This window comes from Schistocerca cancellata, chromosome 4, assembly GCF_023864275.1.
Source record: "Schistocerca cancellata isolate TAMUIC-IGC-003103 chromosome 4, iqSchCanc2.1, whole genome shotgun sequence".
In the NCBI taxonomy this organism is placed as follows: domain Eukaryota; kingdom Metazoa; phylum Arthropoda; class Insecta; order Orthoptera; family Acrididae; genus Schistocerca; species Schistocerca cancellata.
The window spans coordinates 719,663,635-719,681,033 of record NC_064629.1 but is presented as its reverse complement, the minus strand read 5'-3'; the positions used below and the strand labels follow the sequence as shown (position 1 = coordinate 719,681,033).

The following is a 17,399-nucleotide window of genomic DNA, read 5'->3' as shown; positions in this document are numbered from 1 at the left end:
TCAAAAATCGTTTTTAAGTATATTTGTCTGGAGGGTAGCCTTGTACAGAAGAAGAGAACAGAAGCTTATGAAATGTGATGCAAAAGAAGCAATATTTAATTTGTAAAAAAAAAAAAATTGTTATTTTAACATTTTTCTGAGCATTTTAAAAGTGCGAATACAAGTTTTGCTACAGCTGCAATAAAAGTTCTGTCATAGCAGTCTCAAAATCTGTGGTTCTGACCTTTTTTTTTTTTTTTTCTTTTTGCCGCATGTACCAGTACAGAGTACCGGTACATACCATCACAAATCAAGCACTGAACAGAAGTATACTGAAAATTAGATGGATAGACTGAATAACAAATGAAGAGTTACTGAATCAAACTGGGAGTCGGGGGAGAAATCTGTAGCACAACTTGACAACTTGACAAAAAGAGGGGATCAGATGATACATTATATCCTGAAGTATCACGGAATTGTCAATTCGGTAATGGAGGGAAGCACGGCGTGTAAAATTTTAAGAGACCAATGCTTGACTACAGTGAGCAGGGTGAAAGGATTTAGATTGCAGTTTATGTAGAGATGATGTACAGGTGATCTAATGACATATAAATTATGCTTATTTATATTTACAATTAAGCACCTTTCACAATAGGCCTACACAGATGAACAACTGCTGTGTACTGGATACCACAGATTTTTTAAACTATATATAGAGATGTAATAACAGTGGTGGGAAACTGTAACATTCATACCACAAAAAAAGCTTTTACTTTGATATGAAAGAGCAAGATTTAGTTTTGATGACTGTAAGAAAATGGAAGACAGATTCATGTAGAAACTGTTTCGATAACTGTCATACATTGATTTATCCATGAATATAAATTGGAAATAAATACAAATGTTCCCAATGGAAAAACCAAGACTCAAATTGCTCAGAATGAAAATGCTTAAGAAAGAGAGATGGGACCCAGGAATCTAGTTGTTTCACATTCTACCGAAGAGTGTATAAGACATCAAACATTAGGAGATTATCTCAAAGACACTAGAAATTATTTAATGCAGAAATAACCTTATACTATTAAGATGGTGTAATAAACTAAATTAACTTGTGAGGAAGCAAGCTGGTTTCAATTCCCCTCTTGTTTTGCCATCTGCCTCCTTAAACTAATTACCATTAACATACACGAGTATAATCTGTATTTTCATATAAGAGAACAGTTGGCCCTCAGTTTTAAAGAATTTAACACCAGATCTAATTCTGGGCTTAGCTTTAGGTATGTAATTGATTTTCTCATTTATTTTGACTATTCCTAGTTAGTTCTTTTGTTATAGGGTAAAATCCGTAATTGTTTCATAACTTAAATTCTACTGTTGACATATTAACAAATATAAATTCTGTAATAATTGTAATAATTTTGAAGATGAACTGCTAGTATTCTTAAAGTATTTATTTGGCAAAACCTGCCCTTCATTAATTCCAAAGTAATTAACAGTTTTGTCAAACGTATTGTTTACATAACTACATATGTTAATTTCATCATTTAACCAAATAATTCGACCTAAACATTGTAGTAGAAGAAACTGTTAAAAGGACAGAATTTTTCAATTTATTCAGTTAATTTAATGTGTTAGGTTTTAATTGTAATCTCTGTAAATTTAACTTCAAACAATGTGTAGTTTCAGTACCTATTATTGATAAGGACCCGATTTTTGGTCATGAGGCAGTCAGTCCACAGCCAAGCTTCAGACGTGAAACCTATGTTGGTTAGAACAACAACAATGCTTCAACTTAACAATGAAATAAGTGCTACACCAATAGGCCATGTGTTAAACCAATGACAGTGTCTGCTCCATACGTACCTGATTATTCTTCAAGAACTGTGGACTTTGTGGTTAGGTTTTACTGCTTGTAGATGTTCAACAGGAAACTATTGTAGCAGTATGTGAATGTTTGCCTGCAACCTATTAATGAGGCTTATCGAAGGTTAAACAATAGTGCACTGGCCATATCACTGTGTTTTATTGGGGGGGGAGGGGGGGGGGTTGTGAACAGCAAAAGTACAAGACTGTGAAAAGTAACTATGCATCTGTCGGCTACATTATTTACCATAGTCAGTGTCCAAATTACAAACGTCATTTTTCAGCCAGTGTAGCAACACAGTATGTCGACACCAAGGACAACAAACAAAGAAATAAAGTAGGTAGAACCGTTACAAACTGAGTAGTCATTTTATTCATTGATGTGTATATGCTGAGTTAACATTTCCACATGAATGAGACCAAATTAAAAATAATCAGTCACTTAATCAATCAGTAGAACCAATTTAAAGCTAATGGATTTCCTAGGAAGTCAAATCTCACCAATATATTAACACACACAGCTCAAAAACTCTTTCTGAGAATGGAAACTGAGCTGCAATTTAAACACTGCCTAAGAACCACCAGTAGAAACTACAGTAATGAAAATATAAATCACTTTCTCCATTACTTCAGCAAAGAAAACTGGAAAAAGATTTACAACTGCAAACACACGGATGGAAAATTTAATATAAAACTTAATCAGAAATTTTTCCTACTATTTTTAATTGTGCTTCCGTCCAACACAGAGCAAAATATACACAAAGAAAACAAAAAATAAATGGATCACTTCTGGAATTCTGGTATCCTCAAAAAATATTACTACACAGGTTGTCCCAACAACTCACGTCACCAGAATTTGATACTTATTGCAAAACCTATAAAAATATCTTCAAAATGGTTGTCAAACAAGCAAAAATAATGGCAAATGACAAATACATAAAAAATTCCACCAATAAGATGAAAGCCATATGCCACTGGCAGTCCCAAGCCCGGGGGCCTCATGTTGCAAGTGATGAGGAAGGAGGAGGGGGAGGAGTAACACCTCATTAAAAAAAACCTGTGTCCATCTGGCTCCAGATGGTAGAACCCTGTAAGTGCCCCTGCCTAAGGTTCCTCGGTGAAACCTGGTCAACGCTCTCGAAGGTGGAAGAGGAATCCGATTCCCAATGGCGGAGAGAGCAGAAGAGCCTAGTGGAGTTAACCATGAATTAAAAATCAAATCAAAATCCAAAAGCGTCTGTTCTCAAATTGGGCACCTTTTGGTCAGTGTCTGTCTCCATGTAAGGGGCAGCTGTGAATAATCCTCCAGGGTTAACAACCTTGGTTGTAAAAAATGGTGGCTCTAGAAGTCACCATCAGGACTCAAAGAATTATCAATCATGGAAAAGTGTGATGTGAAACTAATTAGCCCATGTGGTCAATCCACCACACATTAGTGCACAAGCAGACATTTTGATTCTGATGATTCTGCAATGTCACACAAAGATGAATCGGAACGTCTTGGAACCTCAAACAAAATAAAATACAGGAAAGCAAACTACTTACCAACTTTTAATGCAAATTCACTTTTGAATGTGGGGAAACGTAAGACTCTAATGTACACATTAAATGAACATAGAATATTCATTATGGCTGGGCAATGGACCAGGTTCTTGGACGAGGACAGCTTTGAATCAGGAGGATTCAGGATACTTAAGGAGAAGACAGGGACAAGAGTTATGAAAAATGTTCCCCACCTTGGGACAGGTTTCGTAATTAACAAGAAAGTATAGGCTCCATTATAAGCTTTGAGTCTGCCTCTGAAAGGCTATCCACACTCACGTTTAAGTCAACTGACAAAGTATATACCGTTGTAAATGTTCACGCCCCTATAAACATTGACAACAAAAAGAATAAGGAGAAGGTGGAACTATTCTGGAACAAACTAGATGACATGATCCAAAAGGATCCCCAAAAAACATATCATCATCTTTCTAGGGGATTTTAACGCCCAAATGTGGAGAGAGAAAAGGTTGAGGAATATAGTGGGGAGATACCTGGCACATAACAGGATGAATCAAAATGGTATCAGGCTCATCGAATTATGCCAGGCACACAATTTGGTCCTGAAACCAACTAGCTTTAAGAAATTACCAAGAAAGCAGAAGACATGGGTTTCACCTAACCATCTCCTGGGAGAATTCCAGTTAGATCATGTTGCAATAAAGCAGAAATTTCGTAAGGAAATCCAAAATGTTAGGGTTCTCAAAGGGGCCAACCTCGATTCTGACCACTGTCTATCTAAAGTGAAACTGAAGATCATCCCCAAGAATAACTTTCATAGGAAAAAACTTGCATGAAGGAGATATGATCCAGAGAAAATAAAGGTGAAGAAGGAGGAATGGGGCAAGTTAACCAGTGACCTAGAAGGCCAGGACTGGAAACAGATGGAGAAGAGTCTTATAACCAAGGCAGAGCAGCTTGGTCATGTTACCAGGATGAAGAAGCACAGGTGGTGGAATGATGAGTGTGATAGACTACTTGATCTGAGGAAGAAGACGTGGCACATCTGGCAAACCAAAAAGGATGAGAGTGCCTGGCAGCACTTTGTGGAAACTAGAAAGATGGTGTCCAAGGAGGTCAAGAAAGTTAAGAAGGAGCAAGAAGACCAACTGCTCAGGAAGATAAATGACGAATTTGCTAAGAACAACATGAGAAACTATTATTGGATCTTCAGGGAGAAGCTAAACAGATATGACCCCCCACCTCAGGACAAAAAAGGGAACATAGGCTAGTAATAGGGTCAACTGTAATATACTAGCAAAATACACTCCTGGAAATGGAAAAAAGAACACATTGACACCGGTGTGTCAGACCCACCATACTTGCTCCGGACACTGCGAGAGGGCTGTACAAGCAATGATCACACGCACGGCACAGCGGACACACCAGGAACCGCGGTGTTGGCCGTCGAATGGCGCTAGCTGCGCAGCATTTGTGCACCACCGCCGTCGTCAGTGTCAGCCAGTTTGCCGTGGCATACGGAGCTCCATCGCAGTCTTTAACACTGGTAGCATGCCGCGACAGCGTGGACGTGAACCGAGTGTGCAGTTGACGGACTTTGAGCGAGGGCGTATAGTGGGCATGCGGGAGGCCGGGTGGATGTACCGCCGAATTGCTCAACACGTGGGGCGTGAGGTCTCCACAGTACATCGATGTTGTCGCCAGTGGTCGGCGGAAGGTGCACGTACCCGTCGACCTGGGACCGGACCGCAGCGACGCACGGATGCACGCCAAGACCGTAGGATCCTACGCAGTGCCGTAGGGGACCGCACCGCCACTTCCCAGCAAATTAGGGACACTGTTGCTCCTGGGGTATCGGCGAGGACCATTCGCAACCGTCTCCATGAAGCTGGGCTACGGTCCCGCACACCGTTAGGCTGTCTTCCGCTCACGCCCCAACATCGTGCAGCCCGCCTCGAGTGGTGTCGCGACAGGCGTGAATGGAGGGACGAATGGAGACGTGTCGTCTTCAGCGATGAGAGTCGCTTCTGCCTTGGTGCCAATGATGGTCGTATGCGTGTTTGGCGCCGTGCAGGTGAGCGCCACAATCAGGACTGCATACGACCGAGGCACACAGGGCCAACACCCGGCATCATGGTGTGGGGAGCGATCTCCTACACTGGCCGTACACCACTGGTGATCGTCCAGGGGACACTGAATAGTGCACGGTACATCCAAACCGTCATCGAACCCATCGTTCTACCATTCCTAGACCGGCAAGGGAACTTGCTGTTCCAACAGGACAATGCACGTCCGCATGTATCCCGCGCCACCCAACGTGCTCTAGAAGGTGTAAGTCAACTACCCTGGCCAGCAAGATCTCCGGATCTGTCCCCCATTGAGCATGTTTGGGACTGGATGAAGCGTCGTCTCACACGGTCTGCACGTCCAGCACGAACGCTGGTCCAACTGAGGCGCCAGGTGGAAATGGCATGGCAAGCCGTTCCACAGGACTACATCCAGCATCTCTACGATCGTCTCCATGGGAGAATAGCAGCCTGCATGCTGCGAAAGGTGGATATACACTGTACTAGTGCCGACATTGTGCATGCTCTGTTGCCTGTGTCTATGTGCCTGTGGTTCTGTCAGTGTGATCATGTGATGTATCTGACCCCAGGAATGTGTCAATAAAGTTTCCCCTTCCTGGGACAATGAATTCACGGTGTTTTTATTTCAATTTCCAGGAGTGTACTTCAAGGAACTTCTAAACTGTGAGGAACTACACCAAAAGATGGTGTTCAATGGTGGACCGAAATCATCCCCCAACCCAGGCTCTAAACCCCCACCTGTAAGTGAGATCCAAGCAATACTAAATCATATGGAAAATTTCAAGGCATCAGGTGAAAATCAGATAACAGCCCAATTATGGAAATATGCAAGCAAAAATGAAATTGTCTTACTCCAGAAACTTTTTGAAGAGATATGGAAGAAAGGAATCATTCCAGAGGAATGGAAAATGGCCCTGATACACCCTCTTCACAAAAAAGGTCCTATATGTGACCCCAATAACTACAGAGGGATTTTCCTGGTGGATGTGACCTACAAGATATTGTCCAGAGCTCTACTTAAAAGAGTAGAATCCTAGCTGGATTGCCAGATTGGGGAGTATCAAGCAGGGTTTAGGAAAGGAAAATCTTGCCCTGAACAGATCTCAGAAACATTTTAGCATATCAGAAGCAGAGGGCAAAACCATATATATTGACTTTTGTAGTCTTCCAAAAAGCTTGTGATTCCATAGACAGAGAGTCGTCGTTCAATATTTTGGAGGAGTTTAGCTTGGATGACAAAACTCTAAATATCATCAAGGAGACACTAACGAATACGTCCTCTAAAGTCAGATTCATGGGCGAATTGTGAATTTTTGTGAATTGTGTTTTAATCATCTCATGACGTACATCTGCAATCCATTTGGTTTGCGTACAGGAGACATGTCAAAAATTTATAAAACAATTACAATGATTTTTACATTAATAAGTAATAGCACTATAATAAATAACAGCACTATAAGGATAACACATTGTACCCAGCTCAAATTTCCCATTTGTCCTGCATGAATTCATCCACTGAGTAATAACACTTCAGTGTCAGTACCTCATATAGTTTTCTTTTAAGTGAACCTAAATTCACCTGCATCAACTTGTTCCCTTTTAATTTATTACAAATTTTCAATCCCATGTATTGAGGTCCCTGGGCATACAGTCTGAGGCGGTGGATGGGGAGCATAAAATGTTCTTTGTTTCTGGTATCATGTGAATGGACAAAATGGTTTCCCTCAAATAATTCATGCCTGGTGTACAAAAATATAATAATCTCATATATGTATAAGGATGGCAGAGTTAATATTTTAAGTTTTCTAAATAATGGTCAACATGATTCTTTGTGATTTGCAGTGCACATATTTCGTATGATTTTTTTTCTGTATTTTTAGTATCCACACTATGTTTGTCGAGTTACCCCAAAAAACATTACCATAACTATTAATCGTTTTTGAAGTAGCTTGTATATGCTACTTTTCGTGTGTCCATGTCAGCTGCATTGAATAATGCAAAGCTGCTCAGTTTATTTGCCAGGTATTCAATGTGTGCCTGCCAGCTCAAATTTTTATCTACATTTAAACCTAAGAATTTGACTGAGTCAACTTCTTGCATACCTTGGTTGTTGTGTACAACCTTAATCTGCTCACATTTTGACTGTTTGGTTCTGAACTTTATCATGTGAGTCTTAGATATGTTTAGATTCAACCCATTTAGCTGAAACCAAGTTTCTAAGGTACTGAGGGTACTGATCACAGATTTGGGAATTTTTTCGGAGTCCTGATCTTTAACTAAGACAGAAGTATCATCTGCAAACAGAACTGATGGGGAACTGATATTTAATGGTAAGTCATTAACGTAAAAGAGAAATAGGACTGGGCCTAATATGGATCCTTGTGGAACACCCTGAGATATTTTTTTCCAGTCAGAAAAATAATATGTGCCATTTGAAGAAACGCTAACTCTTTGCTTTCTGTTAGATAAGTAGGAGTTAAGCCATTGTAGGGCACTGCCGCTAATGCCATACTTTTCAAGTTTGTAAACAAGCAATGCATGGTTTACGGAATCAAATGCCTTTGTGAGGTCACAGAAAATTCCTGCCACCTTATTTCTCTTGTCTAACGATGTGCTTATTTTCTCAATGAAACCGTTTACTGCATTGATGGTGTTTTTACCCTGCTGAAAACCAAATTTATTCTTTAGAATAACAGAATATTTTGCAATGAAGTTTTGGATTTGTGCAACAGCAAGTTTTTCAAATATTTTAGATAGGACTGGGAGAATGGAGATAGGATGATAATTTCCCATGATCTCTCTTGATCCCTTCTTGAAGAGTGGTTTGACTTCAGCATATTTCAGTACCTCTGGGAAACAGCCCTCTTCAAAACACTGATTTATTGTCTGAGCTAGTGGGTTTGCAATTCTATTGTGTACCACTTTAATAACTTTGGTGGGTATTCCATCCCAACCTGCAGATTTTTTGTTTCTTAATGTTAGAATAGCATTTTCTACATCCTCCACAGAAACTTTTGAGAATTTCATAAAGTTTTCAGAGTTTTTCCCTAGGCCAAAGGGATTTACTTTGTTGTGATAATCTCTTACATCTACATTAGACTTTGCTACATTTATAAAAAAATTCATTAAAGTACTCTGATTTACAATAGTATTTCCTTCAATGTCAACTTTTGAAATTTCTTGGTTACATGCGTTAACACCTAACACAGATTTAATGACAGACCACACAGCCTTTGTATAATTTTTATGATTTAAACTTAGCCTGTTATTTGCCAGTTGTTTTGCTGCCTTGACAACTCTTTTAAATATAGTTTTATAGAGTCTAACATATTTCATGAAAGCAATATCTTCATTACATTTTAGTTCTCTGCGCAGTTGCCTGTGAACTGTCAGAACCTTTTGAGATGTGAACATAGGTCCGACAAGGGGATGGTCTCTCACCAGTGTTGTTTAACTGTGCACTCGAAAAGGTTGTGAGGCAATGGAATGCAAGAATGAGAGGGGAATAAGACTTGGAACAAAAAACAAACGAATCACGATTAAGTGTTTGGCATCTGTTGACGACATGGCGCTGCTTGCGGAAACATGGGAGGAAGGTAAAGAACAAATCGCCAAGTTACAAGAGCAGGCAGGGAAGATAGGACTTAAGATGTCTTACGAAAAAATGAAGATTATGATGAATATAATGGTTACTCCTAAGAGAATTAAAGTAGGGGCTCAAAAAATAGAGTTGATTAGGAGTTTCAAGTACCTAGGGGAATGGACTAAATGGAACAACCTTGAAGGGAAAGCAATAGAAGCAAGAAGGAATAAAATGCAACTAGCTTTCTCGAAAACCAAAAACACATACAATAAGAAAGCCCTCTCTTGGAAAATCAAAATAAGGCATTATAGCACAATAATTAAGCTGGAAGCACTCTATGCATGAGAGACTAGTCATAGGGAGGAAAGGGCAAATGGAGAAATTGGAAATCAAGGAGAGGAAAATTTTGAGAAAGACCATGGGTCCCAAATTCTGAAATAACAAACAAGTTTTCTATAGAAACAAAGCCCTGTATGCAAAGTCGGATAGACTCTCAAAAACAATGAGGAAAAGGAGGATTGATTTCTATGGACACATACTCTGAATGAATCCCAACAGACTAACTAAACAAATCTTTGACTTCTTTTACAAAAAAAGAGTATTAAACTCAATTGGTTTAAGGAAGTGGAAAAGGATTTGAGAGAACTCCAGATTACCGAAGACATGTTAAAGAATGGTACAGCCAAGACCGTGACCAAAGTCAAAACTAAGAGGTTCCAAGTTAAGATCAACACCAGGAAACCGATTCAGATATCAGAGGAGGAAAGAAAGAAGAGATCAGATAGAATGAAGAACTATTGTTAGACAAAGAGAGCACAAGCATCAAAGAAGTGACTGATCTGATGCACCCCAAAGATGGGTGATTTGAAGTGAAAAAGAAAAAAGACTAATAAATTTCATAGAAGAAATTCCTTAATACACAACATGGATTCCAAAAATCTAAATCTACTGAGACGGCTATTTTTGCATTCCTAAATGAAGCCTTAAGCGCAATAGACAGCAAAGAACATATTTCAGCATATTTTTAGACCCCTCTAAATCATTTGATGTCATCAATCACAACATGTTGCTTAAGAAACGTGAATCTGTCAGTACTAGTGGCCCAGCCTATGAATGGACAAAACCATGTCTCCAAAACAGAGAGCAATTAGTTGAGCTTGCTATCCAAGAAGGGAACAAGATAAAGTCCGACTGCTCAGAAAAGCAGAGCATTAGGTACGGTGTACCACAAGGCTCCATTCTAGGACCAACTCTGTTTCTACTCTTTGTGAATGACTTGGAACCAACCAATCCATGCCATAACTACATAAAATTCACAGATGACAGAAATTTGATAATACACTCCTGGCAATGGAAAAAAGAACACATTGACACCGGTGTGTCAGACCCACCATACTTGCTCCGGACACTGCGAGAGGGCTGTACAAGCAATGATCACACGCACGGCACAGCGGACACACCAGGAACCACGGTGTTGGCCGTCGAATGGCGCTAGCTGCGCAGCATTTGTGCACCACCGCCGTCAGTGTCAGCCAGTTTGCCGTGGCATACGGAGCTCCATCGCAGTCTTTAACACTGGTAGCATGCCGCGACAGCGTGGATGTGAACCGTATGTGCAGTTGACGGACTTTGAGCGAGGGCGTATAGTGGGCATGCGGGAGGCCGGGTGGACGTACCGCCGAATTGCTCAACACGTGGGGCGTGAGGTCTCCACAGTACATCGATGTTGTCGCCAGTGGTCGGCGGAAGGTGCACGTGCCCGTCGACCTGGGACCGGACCGCAGCGATGCACGGATGGACGCCAAGACCGTAGGATCCTACGCAGTGCCGTAGGGGACCGCACCGCCACTTCCCAGCAAATTAGGGACACTGTTGCTCCTGGGGTATCGGCGAGAACCATTCGCAACCGTCTCCATGAAGCTGGGCTACGGTCCCGCACACCGTTAGGCCGTCTTCCGCTCACGCCCCAACATCGTGCAGCCCGCCTCCAGTGGTGTCGCGACAGGCGTGAATGGAGGGACGAATGGAGACGTGTCGTCTTCAGCGATGAGAGTCGCTTCTGCCTTGGTGCCAATGATGGTCGTATGCGTGTTTGGTGCCGTGCAGGTGAGCGCCACAATCAGGACTGCATACGACCGAGGCACACAGGGCCAACACCCGGCATCATGGTGTGGGGAGCGATCTCCTACACTGGCCGTACACCACTGGTGATCGTCGAGGGGACACTGAATAGTGCACGGTACATCCAAACCGTCATCGAACCCATCGTTCTACCATTCCTAGACCGGCAAGGGAACTTGCTGTTCCAACAGGACAATGCACGTCCGCATGTATCCCGTGCCACCCAACGTGCTCTAGAAGGTGTAAGTCAACTACCCTGGCCAGCAAGATCTCCGGATCTGGGATCTGTCCCCCATTGAGCATGTTTGGGACTGGATGAAGCGTCGTCTCACGCGGTCTGCACGTCCAGCACGAACGCGGGTCCAACTGAGGCGCCAGGTGGAAATGGCATGGCAAGCCGTTCCACAGGACTACATCCAGCATCTCTACGATCGTCTCCATGGGAGAATAGCAGCCTGAATTGCTGCGAAAGGTGGATATACACTGTACTAGTGCCGACATTGTGCATGCTCTGTTGCCTGTGTCTATGTGCCTGTGGTTCTGTCAGTGTGATCATGTGATGTATCTGACCCCAGGAATGTGTCAATAAAGTTTCCCCTTCCTGGGACAATGAATTCACGGTGTTCTTATTTCAATTTCCAGGAGTGTAAAAGGAAGGACCAGAGAAGAATTACTGCACGAGATTAAAAAGTGTACCACCCACAATACAGACTGGTTTTCTTGAAACAGTTTAGTAATAAATACAGAAAAAAACAGTTACTATACACTTACACACAGTGCAAAATAAATGTCCACCAACACCAGACATAGAGTTGTTTACCAGGACTCTTGAAAATGTAAGCTCTACAAAATTTCTTCGAATATGGAACAAGAAGACCTAAGATGGGTTCAACATGCAAAATACATTACAAATAAATTGAATAAGATTTGTTATACTATCAAAATTCTTTCTGGTTGCACATCAAAAGAGACACTAAAAATGTACATTTTGCCCAGGCAGAATCCTTATTGTGATATAGCATAATCTTTTGGAGAAATACATCTGCAAGCAGAAGTTGTTTTATATTCCAAAAGAGAATTGTAAGAGCCACAGAAAATGCTGCTTCAAGAAGCTCACGTAAGCCCTCATTTAGGAAACTTAACACCCTTCCGCTATTGTTTCTGTATATCTTAAAAGTGATACTATTTGTTAGGCAATTCTTAGAAAACAGCAACAACCTTGTATCAATTAACCAGACTATCCATCTGCATAACTCAAGGAGAAAGTAGGATATACATGTTCAACATGCATACACAACACTGAAACAGAATGGACCACAACAAACACAAAACAGACTCTACAATAAGCTAATTAATAATATTAAAACAATAAAAGACACTTCAAAATTTAAAACTGCTGTCCATAAATATTTATTGCAAAAGTGTTGTTATAGTATAGATGAATATCTTGAAACATAAAAATCTGTTGCCAAATATTAAAAAAAGAATGACTGAAATGTTAATCAAAATATTTATGTAAAAAAACCTGATTGAATTACCTGTGTTAAATATCACGTATGAAAGCCGAATTTTCAGCTGTGATAATATTAAGTCTAAATCAATGTAAATATACTTGTATGATTTAAAAAGGTGTATTGCAAATCACAATGACTTGTCCAATATCATATTGTATACTTTGTAAAACAAATGATTAAAATGACCAATAAAAAATGAAATGAAATGTCTCTGCATTGGGAAGTTAATTTTATAAATACTTTCCTTGAGATTGTTACTGAAAGTCAATGTAAATTTGGTGGGAATTAGATTGTTATAACTTTCATGTATGGCTACATGCTGGCCACTTAGATGAATGTCCGGAAGTTCTGTCTGCCCCATGACTCCTCCTACTTACCACAAGTGTGTGTGTGTCTGTGTGTGGCTGGCCGTGGTGGCCGAGCGCTTCTAGGCACTGCAGTCTGGAACTGCGCAACCGCAACAGTCGCAGGTTCGAATCTTGCCTCGGGCATGGAAGTGTATGATGTTCTTAGGTTAGTTAGGTTTAAGTAGTTCTAAGTTCTAGGGGACTGATGATCTCAGCTGTTAAGTCCCATAGTGCTCAGAGCCATTTGAACCATTTGTCTGTGTCTGTGTGTGTGTGTGTGTGTGTGTGTGTGTGTGTGTGTGTGTGTGAGAGAGAGAGAGAGAGAGAGAGAGAGAGAGAGAGAGAGAGAGGGGGGGGGGGGGAGGGGGAGGGAGGGAGGTAGGTAGGGAGGGAGAGGGAGAGAGAGAGAATCGGGGGAGGGGGGTGAGGGGGGGTGAAGAGAATGACATTCAATTGAAGTATTACTTCTATGCTTCTATTTGTTTGGTAACATAAATATTATGATGTTATTTATTCTGAGAACTTTTTTCCTTGTGGATTGCCAGATGATGAACAAAATATTTTAGTAAAGCATTCGCTTATTGCACGGTACCTTTAAGTATACAAAATTTCATATTTTCCCCACAAAAGCAGAGATTCGCAGAGTCAAATACCTCACACAGATAATATGAAAAAAAAGCTGAATTGGTGATTCCTTGGACTTCAATGACTTCTTGACCTCTGCATATTACATACATATATTCATCTTCAATTCCAGAATCTCCTTTTCTTTGGCACAAACTGTAAATTCTATGCTTGATGACTGTCAGAATATCTAGTGGATACTTGTAGATGAAAGCCTGAAATTTGTTGCCTGTGACAGATCAAAATAGGCATGCAAATATTGCTGTGCAAAACTAACAATGAATCATGTATTAACATAAATACAAGTGCCTTTTTACAGTCCAAATTTGCCTTTCTTGTGAGGTTTTGTACTTGTAAATCATTCAACTTGTCACACTTTCTCTTCACTGAGAAATAATACTATGCATATTTCAGTGATATAAGTAGTGTTGCACTGTTTTGTGATTATTAAACATCAGATGAGCTATTTGTGTCTGCAATGATGTTCACCACTGGATAATTAAACTTTTGCATTTGCTGTAGATTGTCTTCTGGTAATAAATGCCATGAAGCACAGCAAAAATTAAAAGGCTGAAACAGAGTACATTCTCGCTAGTATATTGCACATGTGCCCACCCACTCTCTCTCTCTCTCTCTCTCTGTCTCTGCAGTAGCTACATCATTTTATTCACAGAGAAGATAAAATATAGGTCTCATAATATGTATGGGTTTCTGCAAAGCATGAACAAATTTTACATCAACGTAAATAGGTAGACAATGAAATGTTAAATCAGGGCAATTTTTTGATAATTTCACACACAATATGCAATGACAAACTTGCATTAGAAACACGAACACCACCAGCAATACTATGCTACATACCTAGTAACACACGTTTCAAATTACTAATACAAATTACTGAAAAATTCCCACAGCAGTGACCAACCTACCATGTCTTGCTTCCAGTAAGGAAATATGATTTAGTAGCCGCTGAGTACTTTGCTCTCGTTTGTAATCCAGCTATATCACTTCCATGGTCTGGTTCAGTCAGGCCAAAGCAACCAATAAGCTCACCTTTTGCTAAAGAATGGAGAAACAGACTTGTACAGGCAGTTACTCACGTATGTTAGAATGTGTAAATTAATTCTGAATATTTTGTTTTTAGTTTTTTTTCACTCCATGTGTTGTTAACTGTAATAGACACAGTCATGAAAAAGTCTTCTTGTTAGCCAAGTTGTGTCACTAAAATCTAGCATCTAAGCTTTTCACAACCATCTAAACAATGAATGTCATGAGGAAAATGGACTGTTAAGGTTTACGGATTACACCATCTACAACAAGGTGGAGGATACAAAGCTTTTGAAACGCAGAAGACGAGGCAAGCAGTTTGAATGTCCATGGAAATAATGCTAACAGCTGAAAGATGGGGTAACACCCAACCATCAATCTCCACTCAAACCAAACATGCAAGAATGAAACTTACCTGGGCACCAGTCCATATGCCATATCTTTTAAAACTGTTTTCACACAGTCCAGCATGCCTCTCAATGTGCAGTATCCACTTCCACACTGTGTTAAGCAAATAACCTGGGTTTCAGTTGAAGTTACTGTTTTAAGTTTGAATTTCTGGCAATTCTTCTGCTACAGAGTTCCAGCATAAAACATTGTGACACAGAATTTTGGTTCAAAAAAATCTTTATTTGTGCCCATTTTCCATGTTGATCTACACACAAAATTTCTTTTAATTATAAGTGGCATACATATTCCATGTATGGAACTGTTTAGATAGTCTGGCTGGTATGCTGTTGCATACAGTTTCTCAGATTCTATATTGATTAGACTGCCACAAGTACGGTTAAACATGGAGTGGAAAATGTACATGACATACAAAAGATGTACATGGACACTTCTGCAGGAACAGATCACAATTCAAACTCAGAGAAATCAAGATCCTAGCCAACACAACTTCAGCCTAGATCTCCATAACAGAAAGAAGCATAATAAATTCAAACTTGTGACAATAAACTCAACTGGAGCTGACATTCGTTACTGGGTACAGCATGGAGGTGGGCACAGGACACAGTACAGACATGTCAGACTGAATTAAAACAGTTTCAGTGTAAGAAAATGAAGGTACAGGTTAATGCATCAGAAGCTGCAAGGTCTTTTGAGATGGTGCACAAGATCAGTTAGGAGAAAGATGGGATGGGAAATTGCCTGCAACTTTTTCAAACAAACCATCTGGCATTTGCCTTAAGTACTTTACAAATACCATGAAAACCAAAAATCTGAATGGCTAGGAGGAGATTTTATACCCAACCTCCTTAGTGTTACTCCAGTCTCTTAACCACTGTCTCACCTTCTTCAGTGCTTCCAGAAGAACAGTAGTGGAATCAGTGCTCATCTTACTCTCAGTTCTTTATTCCTTGTCCAAAAATGGATGTGCTGCTGTCCTCTGGCTACTGTACAAGGAAACACCCAAAGTGGTGGCTGGGAAGGCAAAGCTAGTTCTCCCACCCTTCATGTTTCTTTTGTTCAGTAGGTGCCAATGGGGAGCATTTCACATAGTATGTGATTCTAAATGCACACTGTTGTCACAATGACATTTCTACCACAATCTCCAGCTAGGTAGCATCATAAGAAGCAAAGGATACTGAACAGATATCCGTCATCGGTTTGTGTAAACATACTGTTCCTGGTTCATGTTGTCATGGCTTTATCATTTTGTTTCAAGACACACAGTATCAAATGAAGAGTCATATACACTGTCTACAAATTTCTTTGTGACCTTAGAGATAATCCCAGAAGAGATGAAATCCTGCCATCACCACAGGTTGGGCAAAAAGCTATGTGTTGGTACACTTTGAATAGTGCAGTAACAAGTGCAGCTCCATGGGGATAACAAATCTATGGTGAAGAAAGGTAGTTTCAGTCTCTGAAAAAAGGTATTAGTCAAAGCACAACAGCCACTTACTTGTGCAATTTCCAGAACAAACTTGTTCAGTACGTTGATTTACAGTGCTAAGATCATGGTGAATAACTGACATATCAACTGGCAGTAAACATCCTCAACAATTGGATTACCTAAATTATCTTAGATTTTCTACTCACTGAAAGCCTCACAGCCATTTCACCAAACCCTCTTGGAAGAAAGGAAGAGAGATTAGAGTTTAATATCCCATCGACAGTGTGGTCAGTAGAGATTGAGCACAAGCTCAGATCACAAAAGGATGGGGAGGAAATCAGCCACGCCCTTTTTCATAGGAACCATCTCAGCATTTGCCTGAAGTCATTTAGAGGAATCACAGAAAACCTAAATTTGGAGGCATGGGCATGGATTTTAACTGTCATTGTCCAAAATTTGAGTACAGCATGCTAAACACTGTACCACCTCACTCCGTGCCGCTCTTGGAGAGGATTTGATACATTAAAATATCTAAAATGAACTGTCAACACAAACTACCAACACACTATTTTAGACCAGCTGACTCATCATCTCCAGTCACCAGAAAAGAATTAGAGTTGGGATGGACAACACTTAAAACGCCTGTGTATTATTAGAAGAAAAGACCACTGGTTTCTAGAAAAGAAAAAGACTAGAACAACTTGAAAGTTTAAATCTCAATGCCAAAAGAGAAATCTATCTCAAGCCCTGGTTCTACTCATTAAAGTTAAAAAGATACATTTCAAATAGATGTAAAATACATGTTGCAGCAAAGGGGCTACAAGAGTTATCTGATGCGAGAGGCCTATGATAGTCACCATGTTTACGAAAGATAATCACAGCATCTGGCTCAAT

The 17,399-nt window shown here is 40.3% G+C and overlaps 1 protein-coding gene across 3 annotated transcripts in view; it reads right to left on the bottom strand.

The window, feature by feature from the left end:
* The window catches only part of LOC126183754 (glutaryl-CoA dehydrogenase, mitochondrial-like), a 442,519-nt gene that overhangs the window by 354,308 nt on the left and 70,812 nt on the right, over positions 1-17,399 (bottom strand). For all 3 annotated transcript variants that reach the window (XM_049925980.1, XM_049925979.1, XM_049925981.1), the window contains exon 5: positions 14,551-14,680. In XM_049925980.1, coding sequence (XP_049781937.1) covers positions 14,551-14,680 — 130 coding nt within the window. The remainder of the gene's footprint in view (positions 1-14,550; positions 14,681-17,399) is intronic.